Source organism: Amblyomma mixtum, chromosome 4 (assembly GCF_055824585.1).
Source record: "Amblyomma mixtum isolate Tamu chromosome 4, ASM5582458v1, whole genome shotgun sequence".
In the NCBI taxonomy this organism is placed as follows: Eukaryota; Metazoa; Arthropoda; class Arachnida; order Ixodida; family Ixodidae; genus Amblyomma; species Amblyomma mixtum.
The window spans coordinates 153,473,816-153,495,637 of record NC_143015.1 but is presented as its reverse complement, the minus strand read 5'-3'; the positions used below and the strand labels follow the sequence as shown (position 1 = coordinate 153,495,637).

The 21,822-nt window shown below is 43.0% G+C and overlaps 1 protein-coding gene across 1 annotated transcript in view; it reads right to left on the bottom strand.

Moving 5' to 3' along the window:
• Window positions 1-21,822, bottom strand: part of dor (vacuolar protein sorting-associated protein 18 dor) — a 57,046-nt gene that overhangs the window by 20,962 nt on the left and 14,262 nt on the right. Inside the window, exons 9-20 of the mRNA XM_089588391.1 lie at window positions 20,556-20,654; window positions 19,576-19,660; window positions 16,531-16,623; window positions 16,044-16,101; window positions 13,123-13,226; window positions 12,436-12,496; window positions 12,289-12,353; window positions 10,506-10,803; window positions 9,297-9,390; window positions 7,038-7,111; window positions 5,435-5,590; window positions 2,245-2,385 (exon numbers count right to left, since the gene is read on the bottom strand). Coding sequence (XP_089444517.1) covers window positions 2,245-2,385; window positions 5,435-5,590; window positions 7,038-7,111; window positions 9,297-9,390; window positions 10,506-10,803; window positions 12,289-12,353; window positions 12,436-12,496; window positions 13,123-13,226; window positions 16,044-16,101; window positions 16,531-16,623; window positions 19,576-19,660; window positions 20,556-20,654 — 1,328 coding nt within the window. The remainder of the gene's footprint in view (window positions 1-2,244; window positions 2,386-5,434; window positions 5,591-7,037; window positions 7,112-9,296; window positions 9,391-10,505; window positions 10,804-12,288; window positions 12,354-12,435; window positions 12,497-13,122; window positions 13,227-16,043; window positions 16,102-16,530; window positions 16,624-19,575; window positions 19,661-20,555; window positions 20,655-21,822) is intronic.

The following is a 21,822-nucleotide window of genomic DNA, read 5'->3' as shown; positions in this document are numbered from 1 at the left end:
GAAGTATCTTTTATTCAGTACAGTGATTAATTAATGCCTGTCGAAATTTAGTAGCGTCGCTCTCGTTAACAATGTAGTCGGGTAGCAGGTTCCAATTTTCTACTGCAGTTGGAAGAAAAGATTTATTAAATGCCAAGGTCGATCCATGTATACGTTGAATGCTGAGGAGGTTAAACAGGCGGCGCGATGTTCTGATGGGAGCTAGTAATAATGTGTCACGAAGATCAGGAAAATTGTAATATAACTTATGAAAGAGGCAGAGTCGTGCAATTTTCCGTCGGAGCTCTAGTGGCGGGATGTTAAGTGAAGATTTAATACTGGTGATGCTGCTGTGTCTATTGTAATTTGAGGATATAAAACGGGCTGCTCGGTTTTGAACGGCTTCTAAGGTGTTAATTAAGTATGCTTGGGTTTGCTGTTATTAAAACGTTTATCAATCAATGAGCATTTATTTCACCAACAGAGTACACAGGTGGTGAAAAAGGGCGTCCGAGAAAAAGCTGCAAGTTTCACAGCTTGACAAAAGCCCCGTCCGCCCCTCGAGCAGTGGCAGGCTATAGTACATGTAAAAAATCAAAAAGATATGTACATGCGCGTACACTGATAAGAAAAGAAAAAACATGTAATCGATGCTGGTCAAGGGTGATAAAGACAGTAATATTACTCAGATTTGTCATTTATGATAGCATATATGTTTTAACAGAAAACTGTGTAGAAATAGGACATGGTTATCAAAGATGAAAATCTTAAAAGCCAGATGCATGTCGTACACAAGAGACACAGAAAAACATGATTGCGCTCAGAATTGATTTTTTTTCATTCCTGTCCAGTGAGATGTGATGCATATTAACTACAAGAATAATTCTGTTAGGCGTCGATTATTTAGTGTCAGTACATCGATACCTAGTTGATAATAGTAGTTGATTAGTTTAGGTAGAGTACAACTTGCCCGCTGCCGACCGTACTCTGTGCGTGAAAATGGTATTTGCCATGGAGGTTGCTGTCTATGTGGGTACATGTAATGGGTGTGTTTGAGGTTGGCATTTGATAAAAATGAGTCCAGTTTTCCAAGGATTGCACTTTTATAACATCTTAGTAGTTTATGCACAGTAAAGAATAGTAAACAAGAGGCTGGAACATAAACCTGGTTCCTACATGCATCGTAGTATCCTCGCAGAGTGCACGGTGTAATGCAACAGTGTACTGACATTTCAACTTTCTCACAAAACGCAGCTGTCTTTATTTAACGACAGGCAGCGGTTTCGTTTTCTCGACCAAACCAACAATTAAGTGCGCCTAGTTCTCAGGGAGCTGAGAGATGGAGCTGTGCACTTTGCATATCGTCTACTGCTACCAATTACTGCATTCATTCATCTATTCATTCTCTCAGAATTTCAGCAGCCTGCAGTGTCTCTCTCATTGCCTTCTGTGCTCTTTTCAAACAAATCTCTCAAATGAAAAGGCAAGGCAGAAAATTTCGCTTCACACGCCCAGTCCGACAAGACAAATGGTCCATGGAATACAGTAGACCCCTGTTAAGACAAACTCGCTTAAGATGAACCCTTGGTTAAGATGAACAGTGGTGGTCATTTGTTTGGTTTCCCATAGAGTAAATGCAAAAAAAATCCTCTTAAGATGTACACTGCACATGTGCTAATTGGTTAAGATGAACTTTCACGACCAGCTGTGCCCAAGCCATGCAGCTTTACTCGACCATTCGAGCAGTATTTCAGCGGAAGGAAAGAAAAAAAAGCTTAAAAAATTGAAAGCTTTTTTGCACCGCCGACGATCCATGCAACGCGGGGAGGCACAGAGAGCTAACCACGTCTCCGTTGAAAGGGCGATTCTGTGAAAGCAGAACTGTCGCTGCTCCTCCCCTGTGAGGGCACTGAAGGATATCTCAGAAGGTTAAGTGATATGCCTACGCTCGTAGCAAGCAGACGATTTTCTCGACAGACACAAAAAAAAGTAACACAGACTGGGCAACACTCAACAGTGCCTGATGCACTGCACTAGTAGTGCAGTAAATGCTTATGTTGCAATTATTTTTTTCCTAAAAGACTATTTCATGGCTTTGTTCACATATACGAAGTATTTGGACACACACTGCATGCTCGAACATCATTTCAAGAAGCACTCCTAATTAGATGAACTTCTGATAAGATGAACAGTCTTCATGGTCCCTTGGAGTTCGTCTTAAAGGGAGTCTACTAAACAAACGGACGCAACAAACGGCCCACCAACCTGCCCCTCAATGTCGAGGTAACGCATGAGCTTGTTCGGTTCCAGCCGAGCATACAGGGCAAGCAGGTAGTTGTGGATGGCCTCGTCCCGGCTGCCCAGCTTGTAGACGCAGAACTCGAGGTAGCGGATGGCCTCGCACCCCTGCGGGCACAAGAGGTCACACCTCCGCGGCTTACCATTAACCAGTAGTTAAGAATAGTTATTAGTGAATGCCCCGCACGTATGATTGGACCCCAGTTCTATAAACAAACCTAAAAATTTTTATTCACAAATGTAAACCACTGAAGGGTCCAATAAGTGACCAAAACGTATAAGACTAAGTTGCAAATGAAAAGCTCTTGCATTACATTGCAAAGTCGAGTGTTCTAACACAGTTTACCAATATCTCTCAAGAGAAAAGTATGCAACAGCTGTATCTTACCGGTACTCTCCTATGGGGCAGAAACGTGGAGGCTAACAAAGAGGGTTCAGCTTAAGTTAAGAACAACGCAGCGAACTAAGGAAAGAAAAATGATAGGTGTAGCGTTAAGAGATCGGAAGCGGGCAGAGTGGGTGAGAGAACAAACGCAAGTTAATGACATCCTAGGTGAAATCAAGAGGAAGAAATGGGCTTGGGCAGGGCATGTAATGCGAAGGCAAGATAACCGCTGGTCCTCAAGGGTAACGGAGCGGATTCCAAGAGAAGGCAAGCATAGAAGGGAGCAGCAGAAAGTTAGGTGGGCGGATGAGATTAAGAGGTTTGCTGGGATACGGTGGCCACAGTTGGCAACTGACAGACTTAATTGGAGAGACATGGGGGAGGCCTTTGCCCTGCGGAGGGCGTAGTAAGGCTGATGATGATGATGATGATGAACACAGATGAGGGATTTAGAATTTAAATTTCGCATCAAAACCTGCATAAATCAAAGAGAAGCGATGTCATGAGGTGACACTTGAGCATTATCGGTGTATCCCAGCCAGGGCTGCAATTTGACAAAATATGGCTGAAAAATGGAGGTTCAGCTTAGTGCTGAAAGAACTACCATATTTCTTGCCCTTGTAGGCTTCAGAGAACGGCTTTAGGAGGAGTTTTAAAAGTGCTCGCGGAAACATGCAGAACACAGCGTACACTCACAAAGACACTGATGGTCTTTGTCACTATTCAGGAAAGCTTGGAGCTGAACTCTAAACCAAGCGGGCTCTGCACAGTGGACACAAGATAAGGCAAAAACCTGGCAAGAAGTCCCTAAGATACATTTCCGCATTAAGGGGGGTATGTGGGGATGAGATCGCAAAAAATTGCGAAAAAAGTCGATTTTTGAATACAGTTTTTGGCACCTCCAACACTGTTTCTATGTTGTACTGAAATATTTCAGCCAAAAATAAACTTTAAGTGCTCCAAATAAATATATTTTTCGGCATCTACACATAGTCAGTTTGTGCTAGCTTGAGATCGCAAAAAATTGCAAAAAAAGTCGATTTTTGAAAAGTACAGTTTTTGGCATCTCCAACACTGTTTCTATGTTGTACTGAAATATTTCAGCCAAAAATAAACTTTAAGCGCTCCAAATAAATATATTTTTCGGCATTTACACATAGTCAGTTTGTGCTAGCTTAGAACTTTCAGGCTTGTTTCCTTGAAAGTTTGTTTTGAGCTTAATACCTTGCTCGTGGAAAGCGTAGCACAGCAATGGGTGCATGGATTTTTACCCCCTTTGTTTTGTTGTGATCACTGAAGTGTGGTCTGCGTCAAGACAGTTTCAGATTTACCATTTAGGCTCACATGTTTTTATTACGTAGTAATTAGAGCATGATACATTCTAAACATAAAGAAGGTGCATATTGTGTCCTCCAAATGAAAAAGCAGAAAAATTAAAAAAAAAATATTAGGAAAATCTTGATTTATACCACACTTCTTAGTAAATATTAAAAGCGTTTACAAACCTGTAGCCTGTCTTTTTGTCACGCTAGGCTTTCCACAAGCAAGCAACATGGGGACAACATGTAAACAATGATAGAAGGAAACCTATTGGAGGTGTCATTGTGAAACTTTATATCTGACTGATGCTGTTGTAAGCCAGTCAGCCAAATTTAATCGCTCCAAGTCGAAAAATAGAAAAGTCACCTTCGATCCCCTCATCCCCCCTTAAAAGAAAATGTGGTGAAAGGCGAAAGCCTGAGTGCTGCATTCTGCTACAGGATTGTTCACTGCACATTTGTTGGTGCATTAATTAACTGTCATTAGGCGAACCTGTTGTAGAGCTGCCACAGAGTCCAAGGAACACCACACATGCATTGCCCTTTGAACACAATGCTTTTTGAGGAAAGGAAATGGGGCAGTAATTCTCTGTCATCTCAGTGGACACCTGAGCTGCACCATACAGGAAGGGAGGAAGTGTGAGTGAAAGAAGAAAGAGGGGCCATAATGAAGAAAATGAAAATTGAATTTGAGGAAAGGAAATTATGCATTAACTGTCTCACATATCTCAGTAGACACTGGTCGAAAATTGTATTTGAGGAAAGGAAGTTGTGCAGTAACCATCTCTCCATATTTCGACCACCAGCAGTGATGCCATGACAACTTGGACCAATGAAATGCAGACAGGCCTTGCTCGTTTGGTAAATTGGCTTTTGAGGAAAGGAAATGTATCTGTCTCTCATATCTCAGTGGACACCTAAACCTGGCAGTAACGGGAAGGGAGGAAGATGGGAGTGAAGGAAGACACCTTTGTTCATTCCAAACCATCTAGCTGGCATGGCAGAGTGGTAGTGTGCTCAACTCCCACTCCCGAGACCAGGGTTCCATTCCCAAGCTCCAAGCTCGGCCAATTTCTTACTGGGTTTTATTTATTTATCTGGTCTGACTAGAAAAGTTAGACTAATTGGTTAAGTAAGCAATTAACTAAACTCAGTCAAACTTACTTGGAGCATCACTATACGATCCCTTTAATTGGTTGCATGGTTAGTCGCCAAAGTACAATTGGCCCCGTTTGAAATTCACGCACTGTGACGTCACGACAGTTTCGACCAATTGAAAAGCGTGACACTTCTGTCAACAGCTCCTGCTTACAACGATGAGGCATTAAAGGCTTCCGCCTTAATATGTATATTTTCCCATTAGACAAAAATGTTTTGAGTTCGTTGAGCTGGACTAGACAAACAAATTGGCATTCATCACAAGCCTCTTGTGAGAAGTCACTCCTGTACAGACCTGCGACCGATCCTTGATGTTGTCGTACTGGACCAGGGCCGGGATTAGCCGAGCAGGGTCCAGGCGCTTCTCCTGCGCGATCCACATGTCCACCGTCTTCTGCGGGATGCTCTGCACCAGCGTCGGCGAGAACTGGTACACCAGCTCAGGGTTGTTCTGCGGAGACGTTTGTTTGAAAGAAAAAGGGAAAGAAGAATGCAAAAAATGATAAAACAAACAATGAATCAAGAATGCAAAATGAATGGGGACTTCAAACAGTCCTTGCTCTCCTTCTGCTGTCAAACATTTCTGTAAAAATTGACCTTGCTACTACACAAGTAAGTGCTAATGAGCGCTGTGTCGCTCAGAGAAAAACCAAAGAAAAATTCTCTTGGCCATACCGCTGACCTGCTGAAACTCGGGGTACTTGCCTGAATAGGTGACAATTAACTGAAAGATTGAATCGTATGCAGTGATGCATGTCGGACCATAAAAGACTGTTTTGAAACAGCTGTGTCAGCAGCGCCCGATCTTTTCGGCAGCAGAATGACAAACCCAAACACTAGAAGCGAAATAAAGAGCGCCCCTTAACCTTCCGGGGGCAAGAGATGGTGTTGCTGGTGCAACTACTGCGAAACCGTCTTTCTTGGACTGGCATTGCCGCATACGGTGCGGATTTTCGATTAATCGTCACTGATTGAGGCAAGTAATCTGATCAAAACATAGTATAAAACATAACTTATCACCAAATGCCACCTCTGTGCAAGATTTGATAAGCCGAGATAATTTTTCTCGATTTTCTCTCAGTGATGCAACACCCAGTATATCGCCCTTCCCTAGAGGTTTAATGCTACAATCATCAGACCCACCACTAATTTTGCATTGTGATGGTCTAGAGGCTCGTGCCAAGACTGCAATGAACTTTTTCACCCATACTTCGCGTATTTCGTTTACGGGAGTTTAATGTCCCAAAGCGATTCGGGATATGAGGGACGCCGTTGTGGAGGGCTCCGGAAATTTCGGCCACCTGGGGTTCTTTAACGTGCACTGACACCGCACTGTACACGGGCCTCTAGAATTTCACCTTCACCGAAATGCGACCGTCGCAGCCTGGGACTGAACCCGCTTCTTTCAGGTAAGCAGCTGAGAACCATAACCACTGAGCCACCACGGTGGCTGTATCTGCTTCTGTTTCTTAAACTACTTCTAAAATAAGCGAACTTGAATAGAATGGCTTTCTGCCCATGGTGACACAGCTTTGAATGGGAAAAAAAAATAAAAAGAGAAAAGAAAATGTGTATGCAACCATGTTAATTTGGCTCACTTATGGTGAAATGCTTTTAGTTCTATCAGGGAAGTTAACGGTCAAGACTTTCACCAGTCATCACTTCTGTAGACATCCTATAAATAAAGTTGAACAAGCTGCCACAAGATGTGCAGAAAATTTATGCTACCCATAAAGAAATATTGAAGCCGTTATTGGAGGTACTAGACAGCAGTTATGGGAGGAATACAGAAGACGTCTTTAATGCAGTCCTGAAATTTCGGTCTGCCAACTAGATGCTCATTTTAAACATTGATAATGTCCCCTAAACAACACAGGGTGAAAATGACAATGACGTACCTGTCTTGTGAGGACCTCCAGTGCTGCTACATAGTTTTTGTTCTGCAGGTGATACTGAATGACTCGCTCAAAATCTGTGATAAAACGTAAAAAATCATGAGGCACAAAAAAACAAATGCAAAAGAAAGCGAGGAAGTATAGCAAAAAACCAAGCTCTCCAATTTCACTACACTCACAACTAAGTCAGGGCATCACTCCTGCTTTATCATCCCATGAACAGTCAATAAAGAAAACAGGTCCTTCCCCCTTAAACTGCACAGCCTTTGTCAAGGTCAAACTGCAAAGATTAATCAGTGGTCCTTTCTTCTGAAGCATAATAGAACTTTCTGAAGTGACAGAAAAAGAGCAATTCAAAGCTTGTGCTTAAATTGAGAAATTATGAAACTTTTACACTATGACCTCACCTAGTTACTTTTCAATACCCTAAGGGACATCATTTTTTTTTCGAATACGGTACCAAAATGGTCATTTAGTACTTGTTCCGCCATCTGTCGGAAAGTAAAAAAAACTGGTTTGGGATAGCCTTACTTCCATTAAATGGGACACGGAGAACCAGAAAACACATGACAAGCTGGACTTGTCACGAGCCGAAATGATAGTCTGCTTATCATGAGCATGGCTTGTTAGTGTCTGCTAGGGAGTAGACTGTGCAGTAAAAGGGGTGCTTCAACAACTCATATAAGGTGGTTGCTTTGTCCACATCAGCATTTTAGTCACAGCAGCCAGATTAAGACAAGGTGCTTCACAACTCTTCGTGAGATTATTTGCTATATTGAGTTTATTTACCTTTACAGTTTACTTAACTTGATTGAAGGACAGCGCAGAAAAGGATGAGACACTTGGAGGAACACACGACGAGCGCTTACTAACAACAAATGCGTTTATTCAAACCGCTCTGAATCAATACGTGATAAGAAAAAACAAGACAAGTGAACATGCAAGAATGTCTTTAAATACATGCAGTGCAGGAACTGCTGTAACCATTTTTTTGAAGCCAGAAACCCAATGCATAAAGCACACAGAAAAATTGCAGCGAAAAACTTTTTGCGAACTGCAAGGCGTGAAAAATTATCATGATTTGCGATGACAGTTTGTACATTTGCTCCCGTCTGAAGAAGTTTCAGAGTTAAAGCCAATACTCAGGTTTGTAGCAAGCTTTACACGTTTTACCAATTCCTTACTTCGTACAGAACTAAAATATAAACATACTATATGATGCTAAAAAATTAGAGCAGAATCTGTAGTGCCAGACATGGCAATCTGAAACCAGGATTACAATAATTTTACTCTTAAAGTTGACATGAGAAAAATTGCATGCTGATTCAATTTTACCTGCATTAAGGGGGGACACTGGTCTTGAAAAGAAAATTTTATTAATTTAGTCAGAGTTATGAAATTTTCAGGGCACATGTATTTTTGTGGGCTGATTCTAGATGTGTCATTTAATTTCATGTAAAACAATTCCTTGAGCACTTTGCACTTTTTATGCAAGTATTTTGCGGAGAGTTTTGAAGAAAATTTGCTACCGGGAAATTCGCTGAAATGTATGCCATTGGGTTCTCTTGACACCAAGGAATACAATAAGGGTAAAATTATCATCCTGGCTCTCATAGAACTTGGGTAATAGGGCACTCAAGCTGCCACTTCAGAAGCAGGAATACACACTTTCCTTCTCATTTCTGAAGCGACAACTTCAAAACTCTATAACTCAAGTTCTATGATAGGCAGGAAGACAATTTCATCCTTATTGTATTCCTTGGTGTCAAGAGAACCCAATGGCGTACATTTCAGCGAGTTTCCTGCAGCAAATTTTCTTCAAAACTCTCTGCAAAATACTAGCATAAAATGTGCATAAGTGTTCAAGGAATTGTTTTACATGAAATTAAATGACATATTTAGAATCAGCACACAAAAATACATATGCCCTGAAGATTTCATAACTGTGACTTCATTAATAAAAATTTTTTTTTCAAGACGAGAGTCCCCCCTTAAGCAATAAAAAATAAAAATGCGAAAGAACTGTGATCTCAGTGAAGTCCAGTCCCCTACATATTCAAATTTACCTAGAAGTGTCATGACACTGTATACGAAAGAATTTGAAACCTGAAAACCATGCCCTACAACTGACTGTAATTACTGCAAGTTACTGCAAAGTAACGTCAGTAGCATCACATAACTACTGCTCAGAGCCATCAGCAAACCAGTGCCTGAAGATGGAATGAATCAGGTTATATTTCCGATATATTGCATTATACTTACCTTTCATGATGTTTGCGAAATCAACAAGAATGTTCTCTTCTCCGTGCTTGGCGATGAGCTTGTAGACCGCACTCCGATTATTGCTCACACATTCCTGAATTGACCAAGGGGAGCGAGGTGCAAAATGAAACAAATAAAAATTAAACAATCCCTCACAGTGCAAGCGTTCTGAAAATAAAGCAACATGCAAACTGGTGAATATGCAAATAAAGAAGTCCACAACATCGCTTAATCTTTTATGCTATGTTCAGACATCAGCTTTCTTTTTTTCAACAGAAAAAAGAGAGCACCTAGACGCCCTAAATTCCTTGTATTAATGCGCTTCGCAATTTTTGAAAAAATCGGGGCGTAAAAGTTGATACACTAGTCACTGAACCATGACATAATCCCTCTACTTATTTAATTTTATTTATGCTACTAGCCCTAATTAAAGGCTATTACAGGAGTGGGTGATCAAATTATGGTGCAAAAGAACAATAAGAGACAATAAACACTGAAACCTACACACAATTCTATGCAACCAGGGTCCACCATTTATACAGAATATAACACTGGGACAGAATTCCACCGGAAGATAAAACGCTACGCAGGTCAACTAAAATTCACTAACTGAATAAGATGTGACAAGAGTTTTGTATTTTGTAGCATGTGTACATTTCTTTATGGTTCTCAAGGAAAAATCTAACCTTGAAAGAATCATTCCGGACTGTTTCAATCAGACGAGGCTTACATTCATCCACTGTCATTCCAAGACAAAAGATCAGAAAAAAAATTCAGGGGGCAATTTGGCTCTCTAAAGTGCTGCAAGGCCTTTCCTGGCGCACTGTTTGGCACTGACTGCGAGACTGTTTGTGCTGTACTAGTCCTTTATTTGACTACACACTTTGACTACACATTACAACTACACACTTTGACTGCTTCTTTAGCACGACTCTCTCTCTGCTTCGATAAGTTCGGTTGTAACCATGGCTCTTGTTCGCAGTGATGAGGTATGTAATGTGGTCACCCACGGATTATTAGTTGTCGTCTGCTCCAAAAGGGGGAGTCAGGCATCCGTGGGTGACCTCATTAGTGCGAATCCGCGCACTCTGACGTCATAACCATTTCGACCAACCTAAAAGCGCGACACTTCTGCTGACAACCTTCCGTCGACAACAACGAGGCATTAAAGGCTTTCGCCTTAATAAAGCATCATGCAAGTAGACTCACCGCCACTTTAGTCTCTTCCAAGAGGCCTCGGAATTCCGCGGCAAGGTTGAGGTAGGTTCCTTCGTTCTGTCGCCCTGCTGTTCGAAGCGTGCCGAGCCTGTTGAGAAAGAGCTCGATGAGCCAGAAGGTGATCACCGTCGTCTGCGTCTTGTCCACGGTCCGTAGCCCCCTGAGTTTCTGCGACAAGAACCGCCGGAGGGAGTCTTCGTTGTCCTCTTCTGCGCACTGGAGAAACTTGAGCGAGACCTCCTCGAACGAGGCCCGCGTTTGCGCGTACAGCTCCGCACTCTTCACGTACCTGCGAGGCATTTTTTTTTCTCCTTTAAGGGCGAATGCTTAATGGAGTGAAATTCGAGAGAAAGGATACACAGCAGGAGGAGGCAGAGAGTCAGGTAGATGGATGAGATTAGGGAGTTTGTGGGGATAAGGAGGCTAGGCAGGTGGCACAAGCATGGTTAAAGGCAAGGATATGGGAGATGGCTTTGTACTGCACTGGATGAGCTGGTGGTGTTGATAGTAAAGTGAATACCTGCAGCTTTTTACTTTACATGCAATCGGAAAACACTCATTCATCCATTTGGCCAATAACAGCTTGGCATGTTTCACACAATGCCGAAATGCCTAAGTGGCAAGGATTGAGTGAGTGAGCGAGTGTGACTGAGTGAGTGTGACTGACAGAGTGATTGTCGCTGACCGAGTGAGTGAGTGCGAGCGAGTGAGAGTGTGACTGACCGAGTGAGTGAGTGTGAGCAAGTGAGTGTGACTGACCAAGTGAGTGAGTGTGAGCAAGTGAGTGTGACTGACCAAGTGAGTGAGTGAGTGCGTGTGAATGAGTGCATGTGAGTGAGTGAGTGTGACTGACCGAGTGATTGTGATTGACCGAGTGAGTGAGAGTGTGACTGACTGAGTGATTGTGGTTGACAGAGTGAGTGAGTGTGAGCGAGTGAGAGCGTGACTGACCGAGCAATTGTGATTTACCGAGTGAGTGTGACTGACCGAGCAATTGTGATTTACCGAGTGAGTGCGAGTGAGTGTGACTGACCGAGCAATTGTGATTTACCGAGTGAGTGTGACTGACCGAGCAATTGTGATTTACCGAGTGAGTGTGACTGACTGAGTGAGTGCGAGTGAGTGTGACTGACTGAGTGAATGAATGAGTGAGTGTGACTGACTGAGTGAATGAATGAGTGAGTGTGTGTGACTGACTGAGTGAATGAATGAGTGAGTGTGACTGACCGAGCAATTGTGATTTACCGAGCGAGTGCGAGTGACTGACTGAGTGTGACTGACTGAGTGAGTGCGAGTGAGTGTGACTAACTGAGTGAGTGCGAGTGAGTGTGACTGACTGAGTGAGTGTGACTGACTGAGTGAGTGAGTGTGACTGACTGAGTGAATGAATGAGTGTGAGTGTGACTGACTGAGTGAATGAGTGAGTGTGACTGACTGAGTGAATGAATGAGTGAGTGTGACTGACTGAGTGAAGAGTGAGTGAGTGTGACTGACCGAGTGAGTGAGTGAGTGAGTGAGTGAGTGAGTGAGTGGGTGGGTGAGTGGGTGAGTGAGTGACAAGACTCCATGAATTCCTTGTGGACTTGGACTGCACTGCTCCAAGTCGATAGGCAAAACCTACAATCCTGCTCAGCAATGGCCATATGGACACGAGTTTGCTGCAAACGTGCCAAGCAAGAGAACTGCTGCAACAGCTTGCAAGTTAAAACTTGCATTCGTAACACATTCAATGGGTTCAGTTGACATGAAATGGCTCTTGGTGCCTGGGACTCACTCTTTCTTTTTGAAAAGATCTTCAGCGTGTTTGGTGAGAACCTGATCCAGCTTCTGTGGGTCTCCCTTTAGAGAAAAAGAGAAAGAGAGCAGTGCTTCACCAAAACAGTACTGTTTTAGAGAATTTTAGAGAATGGTTGCAATGTACCTTGCAGTGTTTCTTGGCAAGTTCATACTGGCAGCTCTTAAGGTACACCTCCCAGACGTTCCTGAAAGTGGGGGAAAAAAAAAAGGACATATATTTGGCATGTCCCAAAGGCATTTTAAACTCAATATTTACAGGGCCTTAGGTATTTGGCCTCTAAGGGTAACTGCTGGAAAGGCAATAATGTGCATGCGATAAATATTCTAAACATATATGCGAGCGCATATATTAACATTAGAACAGAACCTGCCATAAAATCTCTTGTATTCTACTGAGGCTGTCGTCTTCTTCATCTACTTTCTCTTCTTCCAGGATAACCAGAATAACAATGCATCCTATCGAGACTACACTAGACGTGAGAAAAGACCTAAGGTTGCCCCTACAAATGCTCCACATTTAAAAATGCATTATAAAAACACATCAGTGCTCATCAACTATACAGGCACACGCAGGCAAGTTGGTAGCAAGAACAAGTGCAATGTTCTCCGAACATATGCAATGATGTGGATTCTAAGCTCTGAACTTTAATCCCAGCCAAAGTCCAGCTTTCCTGAAGCAGGGGGACACAGTGGCAGATAGAAGACGAAAAATAAAATGTAAAAAAAAAGGGTACCGAAAACCTTGAGCGTCACTAATTCACACCCTCAGCGTCTGGCAACAGTGCTTCTCAGATGCTAAGTTTCAGTTTACCTGTCTTCCTCGGTGACCTTGTAACGGTAGACGGCCAGCTCAGAGAAGGCCCAGATTGTACCATGAACCGGGTCCCTGGCTATACCCCCCGCCCGGCCATACATCTGCAAATATCATGCCATTAAGTGCAGATTGATGGCAATGGTCAAAGCGCTGACTAGTAAAGCTTGCACTAGGGTTAACTGGAACAGGCTCCACAAAAGGTGGTGCCGCATGGTTAATGCAGATACAACTGTGTGGTTTACACAAAGACGTATATGCCTCTGTGTAAAAGTACAAGCCTGTCCTGTTGCTGTAGTGTACCCGGTAAAAGTTAGCACTGCCATCTGTTGTCCACAGAAGTGGCTACTTAATATTTAGTAGCCCTGGATTTTCAAATGGTTCAAGTCATCCGTGCTCATTACACTCAGACTTACATAAGTTATAGTAAACTTAAGAGGCGCGGTGGCCATATTTTAACAGAAGCAGTAACTAAAAATATAGGCTTGTATACATCAAAGACCTCCGTGCATGTTAAAGGGACACTGAGGAGAAATTGAAGTTGGCTTGTATCGACAGAATACCAGCTCCTGATTACAAAAACGCCACTCATACTGGCAACAAAGCTCTTGTAACGTAGAAAAGAGCAAGAACCAAAATACAGGTATCGCCGCCACAGGCCAAACTCGCAAGTACAAGCGTGATGATGTCATAGGACAAAGCAGTGTTGCTGGAACCAATGGTTCTAGCAACTCTAGGACCCGAGAAGCCACAAATCCCTGAGGCGCAGCCAATGTATGCGCAAATGTCCTTGACGTCGCCAAATGGCGCCACGTGCCCGGCAGCTACGCGCGTTCCTGAAGCATCGGGACCAATCAGCACCTGTTTTCCGGCGGTAGGCGGGCTCCCGGTATTCCGCTAGCGGTAACAAGGTACACGGTATGCTAAAGGTGTCTATTTGCGAGAACTTCGTTGGCGGCTTCGAGAACGAGATCCATCGTAACGCTGGCAAAACGCCAGTGCAAACGTAATCGAAGCGACTTTAGCGACGGCCGCAATAGCCGATAGATGCCTTCAACGTGCGGCCGGCGGTAGCTTTCTTTTCGGCTGCTGCTAGGCCGCTCTGCTGGCCGCCAGAAATCACGGAGTCTGTGTTACGTCATGCGCACGTCATGTTGCACGTCACTTAGTCCTGTGTCGTCATAGGAGATTCCCAAGTTTGAATCAGAGCGGCGGGAAAAACTTTTTCAACTTCGAATCCAAATTTCTTACAAATAAATGCATCTTTCGCTGCCGGCCAAGTGGCAACAAAGCCATGACATGCCGAACTATCGGATTTTACTATAAAAAAATATTAATAGTGCTCTCCTCAGTGTCCCTTTAAGCAACCTGAAAGTTGCTAGAGTTGAAGGAGTCCGACACTCCTCATCGCAAGAGTGACATATTCAAGATACAGAAACTACAAAAATCGATTTGTGCTTGCGTCAAATGTCATCACCACTAGTATGTTTAGAGGAGTTTCAGGAACACACAGGGATGCCTGAAGGCATGGTACATTTTTCATGATCAAACAACCGGCATTCACAAGTAGTCGAATGGCTGCACTCAAGCAATTGTGCTCACGGCTGCCTTTCATGGATTAACTGAACTGTGTGGTTTCATTAAAAGTGTTGTGCTAACATAAACGCTTCCTTCAGAGCCATTAGGTACATTAGACACACCGCTTTTTGCTTGCAGTTTGTTGGCAGAGCAGCTAGATGTTGACAGACGTCCAAACTTTCATCCCAAGCCTTTGTTCAGATTAATGGTTGGGTTTGGTTTGGTTTATGGGGTTTAACGTCCCAAAGCGACTAAGGCTATGAGAGACGCCGTAGTGGAGGGCTCCAGAAATTTCGACCACCTGGGGTTCTTTAACGTGCACTGACATCGCACAGTACACGGGCCTCGAATTTCTCCTCCAAAGAAATTCAACCGCCGCGGCTGGGATCGAACCCACGTCTTTTGGGTCAGCAGCCGAGCACCATAACCACTGAGCCACCGCGGCGGCTGTTCAGATTAATGGTCGTTATATCTAGTCATTAAACAAATTTTAAAGGGCGGAAACTCCTCTTATGCCAAAGTTTAGTTTTCAATATTTTAGTGTAACGAGCGCGAAAAAATATTTGGGTTGGGACTCCCTTCAAAAACGTAGGAAAGTTCTGCGTTTAAAATTATTTCATAACATATTTCATTCTAGAACTGGAATAGACAAAACCAAATATATAGCCAGCCCTGATTACGTGTCTTTACGAAGAGATCAACCACTTAAAGTTAAAGAATACAGATGCCGGACTGTCCTTTTTAAAATGTCTTTTTTCCCTAAAACGGTTTCGGAATGGAACAAGCTGCCTGAGGAAGTAGTGTCCATATTATCAAATGATTCATTTTCTTCCATGCTGTGACATTTTTTATGTATAATAATTCCGTGTTCTTTCTATCTCATTGTTATCTTTTTTTTGTAACCACCTGCATGAGATAGCATTTGTGTACTTTTTGTTCAACCCCCCCACTGTAATGCCAGACAATGGCGCTGTGGGTATGATGATAAATAAATAAATAAAACCCAAACTGCATGGAATCTGGCCTGTATGTTTCTTGTCTTATGACATAAAGCTGTGTCTGGAATGTCCACAAGGTTTTCCCTTTTTTTTTTAAAGACCACAGCTTATAGTTTCCCCTGCATAGTTTACGAAGTTCTGCTGAAAACAAGGCTGGTGAATGACCATGACAAGAACTGGAAAATAATGCCAACGCCTTGACTTTCAAAAAATGTCCTAAGGAAGTACACACATAACAATTTGCTCGGTAAAGCCTACAGTGACACTGAGGACAGTCATGAAATATCTGCAACGTGCAATGCATTAAAGAAAAGATGAGGTGACAACACTAGTTAGCGTACACACCTCAGGAAAGATGTCCTCGAAAACTAATTCTTCATTCAGCAGGCAGTAGGCTCTCAACCTAAGAACAATACGACAGAAGACCAGTCAGTTTACGCTTCGCTGAAAAAAAATAAAAATGGATAGTAGAGCGGGAAAAAACAGATTAAAATGAACAACATGCTCAGCGAATTACACTGACAAAGGAACAACAAACCTCCCTAATTCATACTCTCACCAACCTAGACCATGAATCTTGTCAACCGATCTTACGGTCTTGAGGCATTGTCTAGTAACAGCGACACCACATTATGTTTCTTGTGAAATAAATAAACAAATAAATACAGCACAGGGCAGAACACAGTGCACTCGCATCTACAACCTAAAGTATGTAATTACTCTCTTTTCATTCCCATTACTCCCAGGGAAAAAGTGAAAAATTCTCATACGTCAAAGCAACTGCTTTCATCGGGCCACGCACAATAAAACGCACTCTTGTAAAACCACTTACCTGTCACTAAAAAGCACCAGCGCGTGAAATTCCGTCAGCACCATGGACAAAGGCCTCCCGCGCTCATTCTCACGGGCCTTCATGTCGGGGTACCTGAATGATCAACACTAAGGAGGCTTCCAGACTTGGTTAATGAGAAATGACGAAAAATTGGTTTGGTTTGGTTTATGGGGTTTAACGTCCCAAAGCGACTCAGGCTGTGAGAGACGCCGTAGTGAAGGGCTCCGGAAATTTCAATCACCTGGGGTTCTTTAACGTGCACTGACATTGCACAGTACATGGGTCTCTGGAATTTCGCCTCCATCGAAATTCGACCGCCGCGGCCGGGATCGAACCCGTGTCTTTCGGGTCAGCAGCCGAACACCATAATCAATGAGTCACCGCGGCGGCCGACGAAAAATTAACTCTACACAGTACTCTCACCTGTTTACGAGGAGAAAAGGTGATTTTGCTGCCTACAGCCATGCAGTGAATTTTTTTTTTTTTGCTTAGTCAAAGTAATTTGCTAAACTTCTCTCATTAAGGGCATAGCTCAATGAAACCAAAGCTGTCAGAAGCAGTGATTGAAGATGTGTTTTTTGTAAACTTCGTGATTTACAAAAGCTTTTACAGCCAGCTAGTGCAGTACTAAAGAAAGCTTAAACAAAAATAAAAAGTGCACACAGCTGTTTAAGAAACAGAAACTGAACACAAGTGAAAGGCACAACATGCCAGATACTGCTACACATAAGACTAAGTTTCTTTTGCTGCAAAAATGAGCATCTGAAATCGGGAAGGTAGATCTGCATGCGGTGCTGACTACAACATGGAGTCTAAGGTAGCTTTGGCTGAGCTGTGGGTAGTATCAATCAGTGCTAGCACCCCACACCAACAAGGAGCTCCAAGGGTTTAACCCTTTTAAGGTTTTTGCCGTATATGTATGGCGGCGGTTTTCTGTCCCGCAAGGTCTTTGCCGTACGGGTACGGTTTCGATCTTCCGCTTGAAGATTTGCGCCAAAAGAACAATGCGTGCTCACTGGGGGGTGCTGCCACCTCTTAGGACTTACAAGAAGTGTTTGAATTTTGTGCTGCCTTCTTACAGAGATAAGCAGAACTTATGTCTAGCTTTAGCGCGGCGGCACAGACTGCGGCAACACCCCTTTTGTAGTTTTGGTTTCGCCGCGTGATCGCAACGGAGTCGCGCGAAATTTGAGTTTTCTTTTTGTCAGCACTATCTTGCAGGGGCTGCCGAAGTTGATTTCTATCTTTATTGGCGCTGCTCTTAGCTTGCTCATCACCGTTGCTCTCGAGGTATTCTCGCCCTCTGTGGCAAAGTGCCTACGCGGTTTCGATTCCGCCGCGGGATCGCAACGGAGTCGCGCGAAACGTGTTTTCTCTTTGTGGGCACTGTTTTGCAGAGGCGGCGAAAGTTGATTTCTATCTTTATTGGTGCTGCTCTTAGCTTGTCCTATCACCGTTGCTATTCTATTCTATTGAACATTTTCCAGTTGTGAGTGATGCTGTCACCAAAGTACTGTTCCTAATTTTTTTTTACTATTTATTCTCGATTATATACATTTTGTAGATTCAAGATCCGCAATAAAGTAATTTGACCACCTGGGAAAGTTTTCTTCAAAATAATTCGACCCTCAAAGGGTTTAAAAAAGAAAACCCAGTAATTTGTGCGCAAACTGGTTCTGCTAACCAAAATGCAAACTGCACACTGGCATAGCCGTTTAACTGGCTCCATTGTGCTGTCAATCGTTTTTCAACAGGAGTGGTAGAGAGTGTAATAGCAGACTTCTTGTAGCCTCAAGAGCCTCCAGAGAATATGTTGCAACAGAATTTTCAAAACTGCTGGACTGCTGGTAGTGTCATTTGCTAAATGCCGGACTAGTTAGGTTGGATGCACGCAAGCGTGGGATGCATGGAAGGTGTGCCATTTTATTTCCTCTGATCTCCATTTGCCTCTGCCTGCGGGCTTTGCATGCCAGCAACTTGGAGATGTCCAATACTGCCACACATACGCCACAATGCCATTCAACTGGAAGTACAGCTGCCAAAGGTCTCAAAGAAAAGCTTGTGACTGTGCGCAAAATGGATGAAAGATATTTGAGCATCATACCCATCTTTCTTATCTTTCCCACAAGGCAACAAAGTGACAGCCACAGCATTACCAGACGTGCCCCCCGACCAAACCCCTAGGCCTACATTAGTAGCAGTACACTGTACTGTACTGAGTAATTACTCCCTTATTACAAATCTACTCCACCTTGGGGGATTCCCCTAAACATTTGACCAACACAGTTCCCACTTCGAGTTATTGATCAATTCGCTCTCGCCCTACCATAAGCTTGCCGTCCAGGTTAGCTCAGTTGGTAGAGCGACTGCTCCGGTGAAGCGGTGGTCCCGGGTTCGAACCTCGGACCAGGACGAATTTTTCTTTAACTACGAAGTTTCTGAGAAAGCTGTATAGCTTTCCTTTGTAGCCGTATGGCTGCGCTCGGGTGGATGCCAATGAGTAATTACTCCCTTATTACTGTACTGTAATGTGCTGAAAACTGAGACAGCATTTTCCACACTGCTGTGTTCAGCGTTCATCATGCCCTTGGTGCTGCTGTTACCCACAAATCATTAACAAATCAGCCATTTGACTATTTGACCAGTTAACCGTGAACAGTCGACTCCAAAAATTTCTGGGCCGCAAGCACACCGAGGTAAGGGGGATTTGCTGCTGCACTGCCTCACAAGCCAGATGCCTGGTACTGATACCAACAAATGGAGCAAGCATGTGTCCTCATACCGGAAGGCCATTCGGTCAGTTGGATCAGCGCGAAAGTAACGTTTTCTTCCGCACACTAATGTCAAGTAAACTTTTGCTGTCACTTGCACCATGTATATCTCATTGGTCAGCAACAGATTATAGGAGAGTTCTCTGTCACAGCACATTACATGACACTGACAATGAACACTATAAACCCAATTTTGCGCAAAATAACAAGCTGTAATAAGTGCCGCCAGTGTGAACGAACTCATGCTCTCCAAGGCTTCATCAAGGAAGGATACTCCAACAGATTGGCATTGAAGATGACGTCCTTGGTGTCAGAATCTATTGCTGGCACTACGATGTCCCCACAGTAGACACCAGGTTCTGCAAAGAGTGCAGGCAGGCACCAAAAATTTCTATCCCCATCAAACCAGGCACAAAACTATCTACACTGAGTAGGCTAATAACAAACTGACTAGATGAAGCTCGTTTTCTTTAGCTAAAAAAAAAAATGAAATACTGCTAGAAAACGAAATTAACAACCTCGAAGCAGTTCCAATCACTGGCATAATATTGGGTGGATCCAGCTTTATAACAGAGTCTCTAGGCAGACTACATCATGAAATCGCCAACTGCACTTAAAGATTTATTTCCCGATGATAATTTAAGCTTTGAAGTGCAAGTATGAGCAATATATAAGGCAAAAACTTGGTCAGCACTCAGTTACTTTTAGCCAGCAACTAGTTAATTTTAAATCTGCATCACACTTAAAAAGGCATCAAACAGGTCATGTACCGTTTGCTGCAAAAGTTTACAGTCCATAGCGTCGTCTATCCGAATGGCATGGTGGATTGTAAACTTTTGCCACAGACTGTACCTAGAGGATAACTAGTGAGAAAACAAAAACTGCACATGTCTTAATTATATCTTGAGGGTAGACATTGACTGCACACTAGTATAAAGTGCTGACTTCAGTGCCACTTCAGTAGTTTGGATAGTGTTAAATTTTATACATTAAAATAGTATACAACGGATCACTACAGGTGAGTAAGAATTTGTTTGTTGCATTGAGGTGTTCATAAAATCAGGTCAAAACCACCGTTACATGACCAAATGAGTTTGCATAAATTAAATTCCATCCCATGATTTGTGAGCCAACAACTCATAAGCTTTTCAAGCATTATGAAAGGTCTTAGATTAGTTCATTTGCAAGACCACAGGTGTTCATGCGAAAGTTATCAAAAGCTTTCTTTTTTGCGACACCAGAGTGTTCCCTCACCTAACATGAGGCCAAACTTCTTGGCTGGTTCAACCAGACTCGGGCTGAACAGCTGCAGACAACTGTACTTGAGGTCACTCGGGATTTCCTTGCACCGATCTGCACGTAGAACACATTTGCCAGACAAGCTAAGATAAGCCGTAATGCGCAATCACAGTAGTTCATAGCAGAGTTTGTAGTGTTGTGTGGGGTTTAGTGGCGCATAAGCATCTAAGGCTCACAGTGTAACAAAATTGTTTTCTGCAGAATTTTACAAAAATGTGAAAAACATCAGTGGTGCAAAGGGCCTAAAAAGTTAGCTGCTACAACCTCGTAATGCCGAGAAAGAGATTTTAGAAATGGCTAGTATTAAAACCTTTAAAGAAGGTCGAGAAACCACAGCGGCCATCCTTGGCTGGGCAAGGATCCCGAGGCTCCCAACCAATCGAGTGAAGACCTCAACATTCTTCTCAGGAAGGAAAGGGCGGCTGAGGTGTATAAAAAAGTGAAGCAAAGCAGTGGGTCAGAATTTATAGTCTCTCGAGAAAGCCTGCATCTCTTAAAAAGCCAAAAACACGAGATATGTCAACAACTGCTTTGTATTTCTGTACTTTGTATTTCTTGTTGATTTTACTGACCACTGATTATGAAACGACCTTTCCCCCCCCTTATGTAATGCCCTAAGCCAAGGGCCCTTAAGGGTGAATAAATGATGACTGCATTGTTGGGTAAAAAGGAATGCATTCATTGTAAATTGAGTGAAGCACTTTTTAGTTCATGGCAGTGCTCAACAGCTTAGGAAACAATTTCATTCGCAAGTTGAAAGCATGGAAAGGCACATAAACAAAGCGAAAATATTGCATGCACCAATGCTTCCTTACTGCAGTGGCATTGAAAAATATTAGGGTGGGGAAATAAGTAGTTACGTCTTCCACGAGCATTATGAGTAGCAACAGCTTCAAATAAACATACGAACTGACGGGGTATGTGAAAAACAAGACTCCAGGTTCTGTTTCATTCGAAAAAGGTTAAGAAGTAGGATAGAGCATTTGATTCTCTTGACCTCGCTAACTCCAAGAGAAATTTCACGTGAACATAGTACTAAATTAGGCGGAAGAGATAAGCAGTTTTCTTCATTACGGAAGATTAGATAACTGCTGACATTCAAGTGAGGCTGCTTTAGGTACGGCATATCAACTACCAACGACATTGCATAAGAAAGCACATGTTTAATTGCGAACCTGTGGAAACAGAGCCTTTTGCATTAATTGCCTTTGTATTGGGCTCA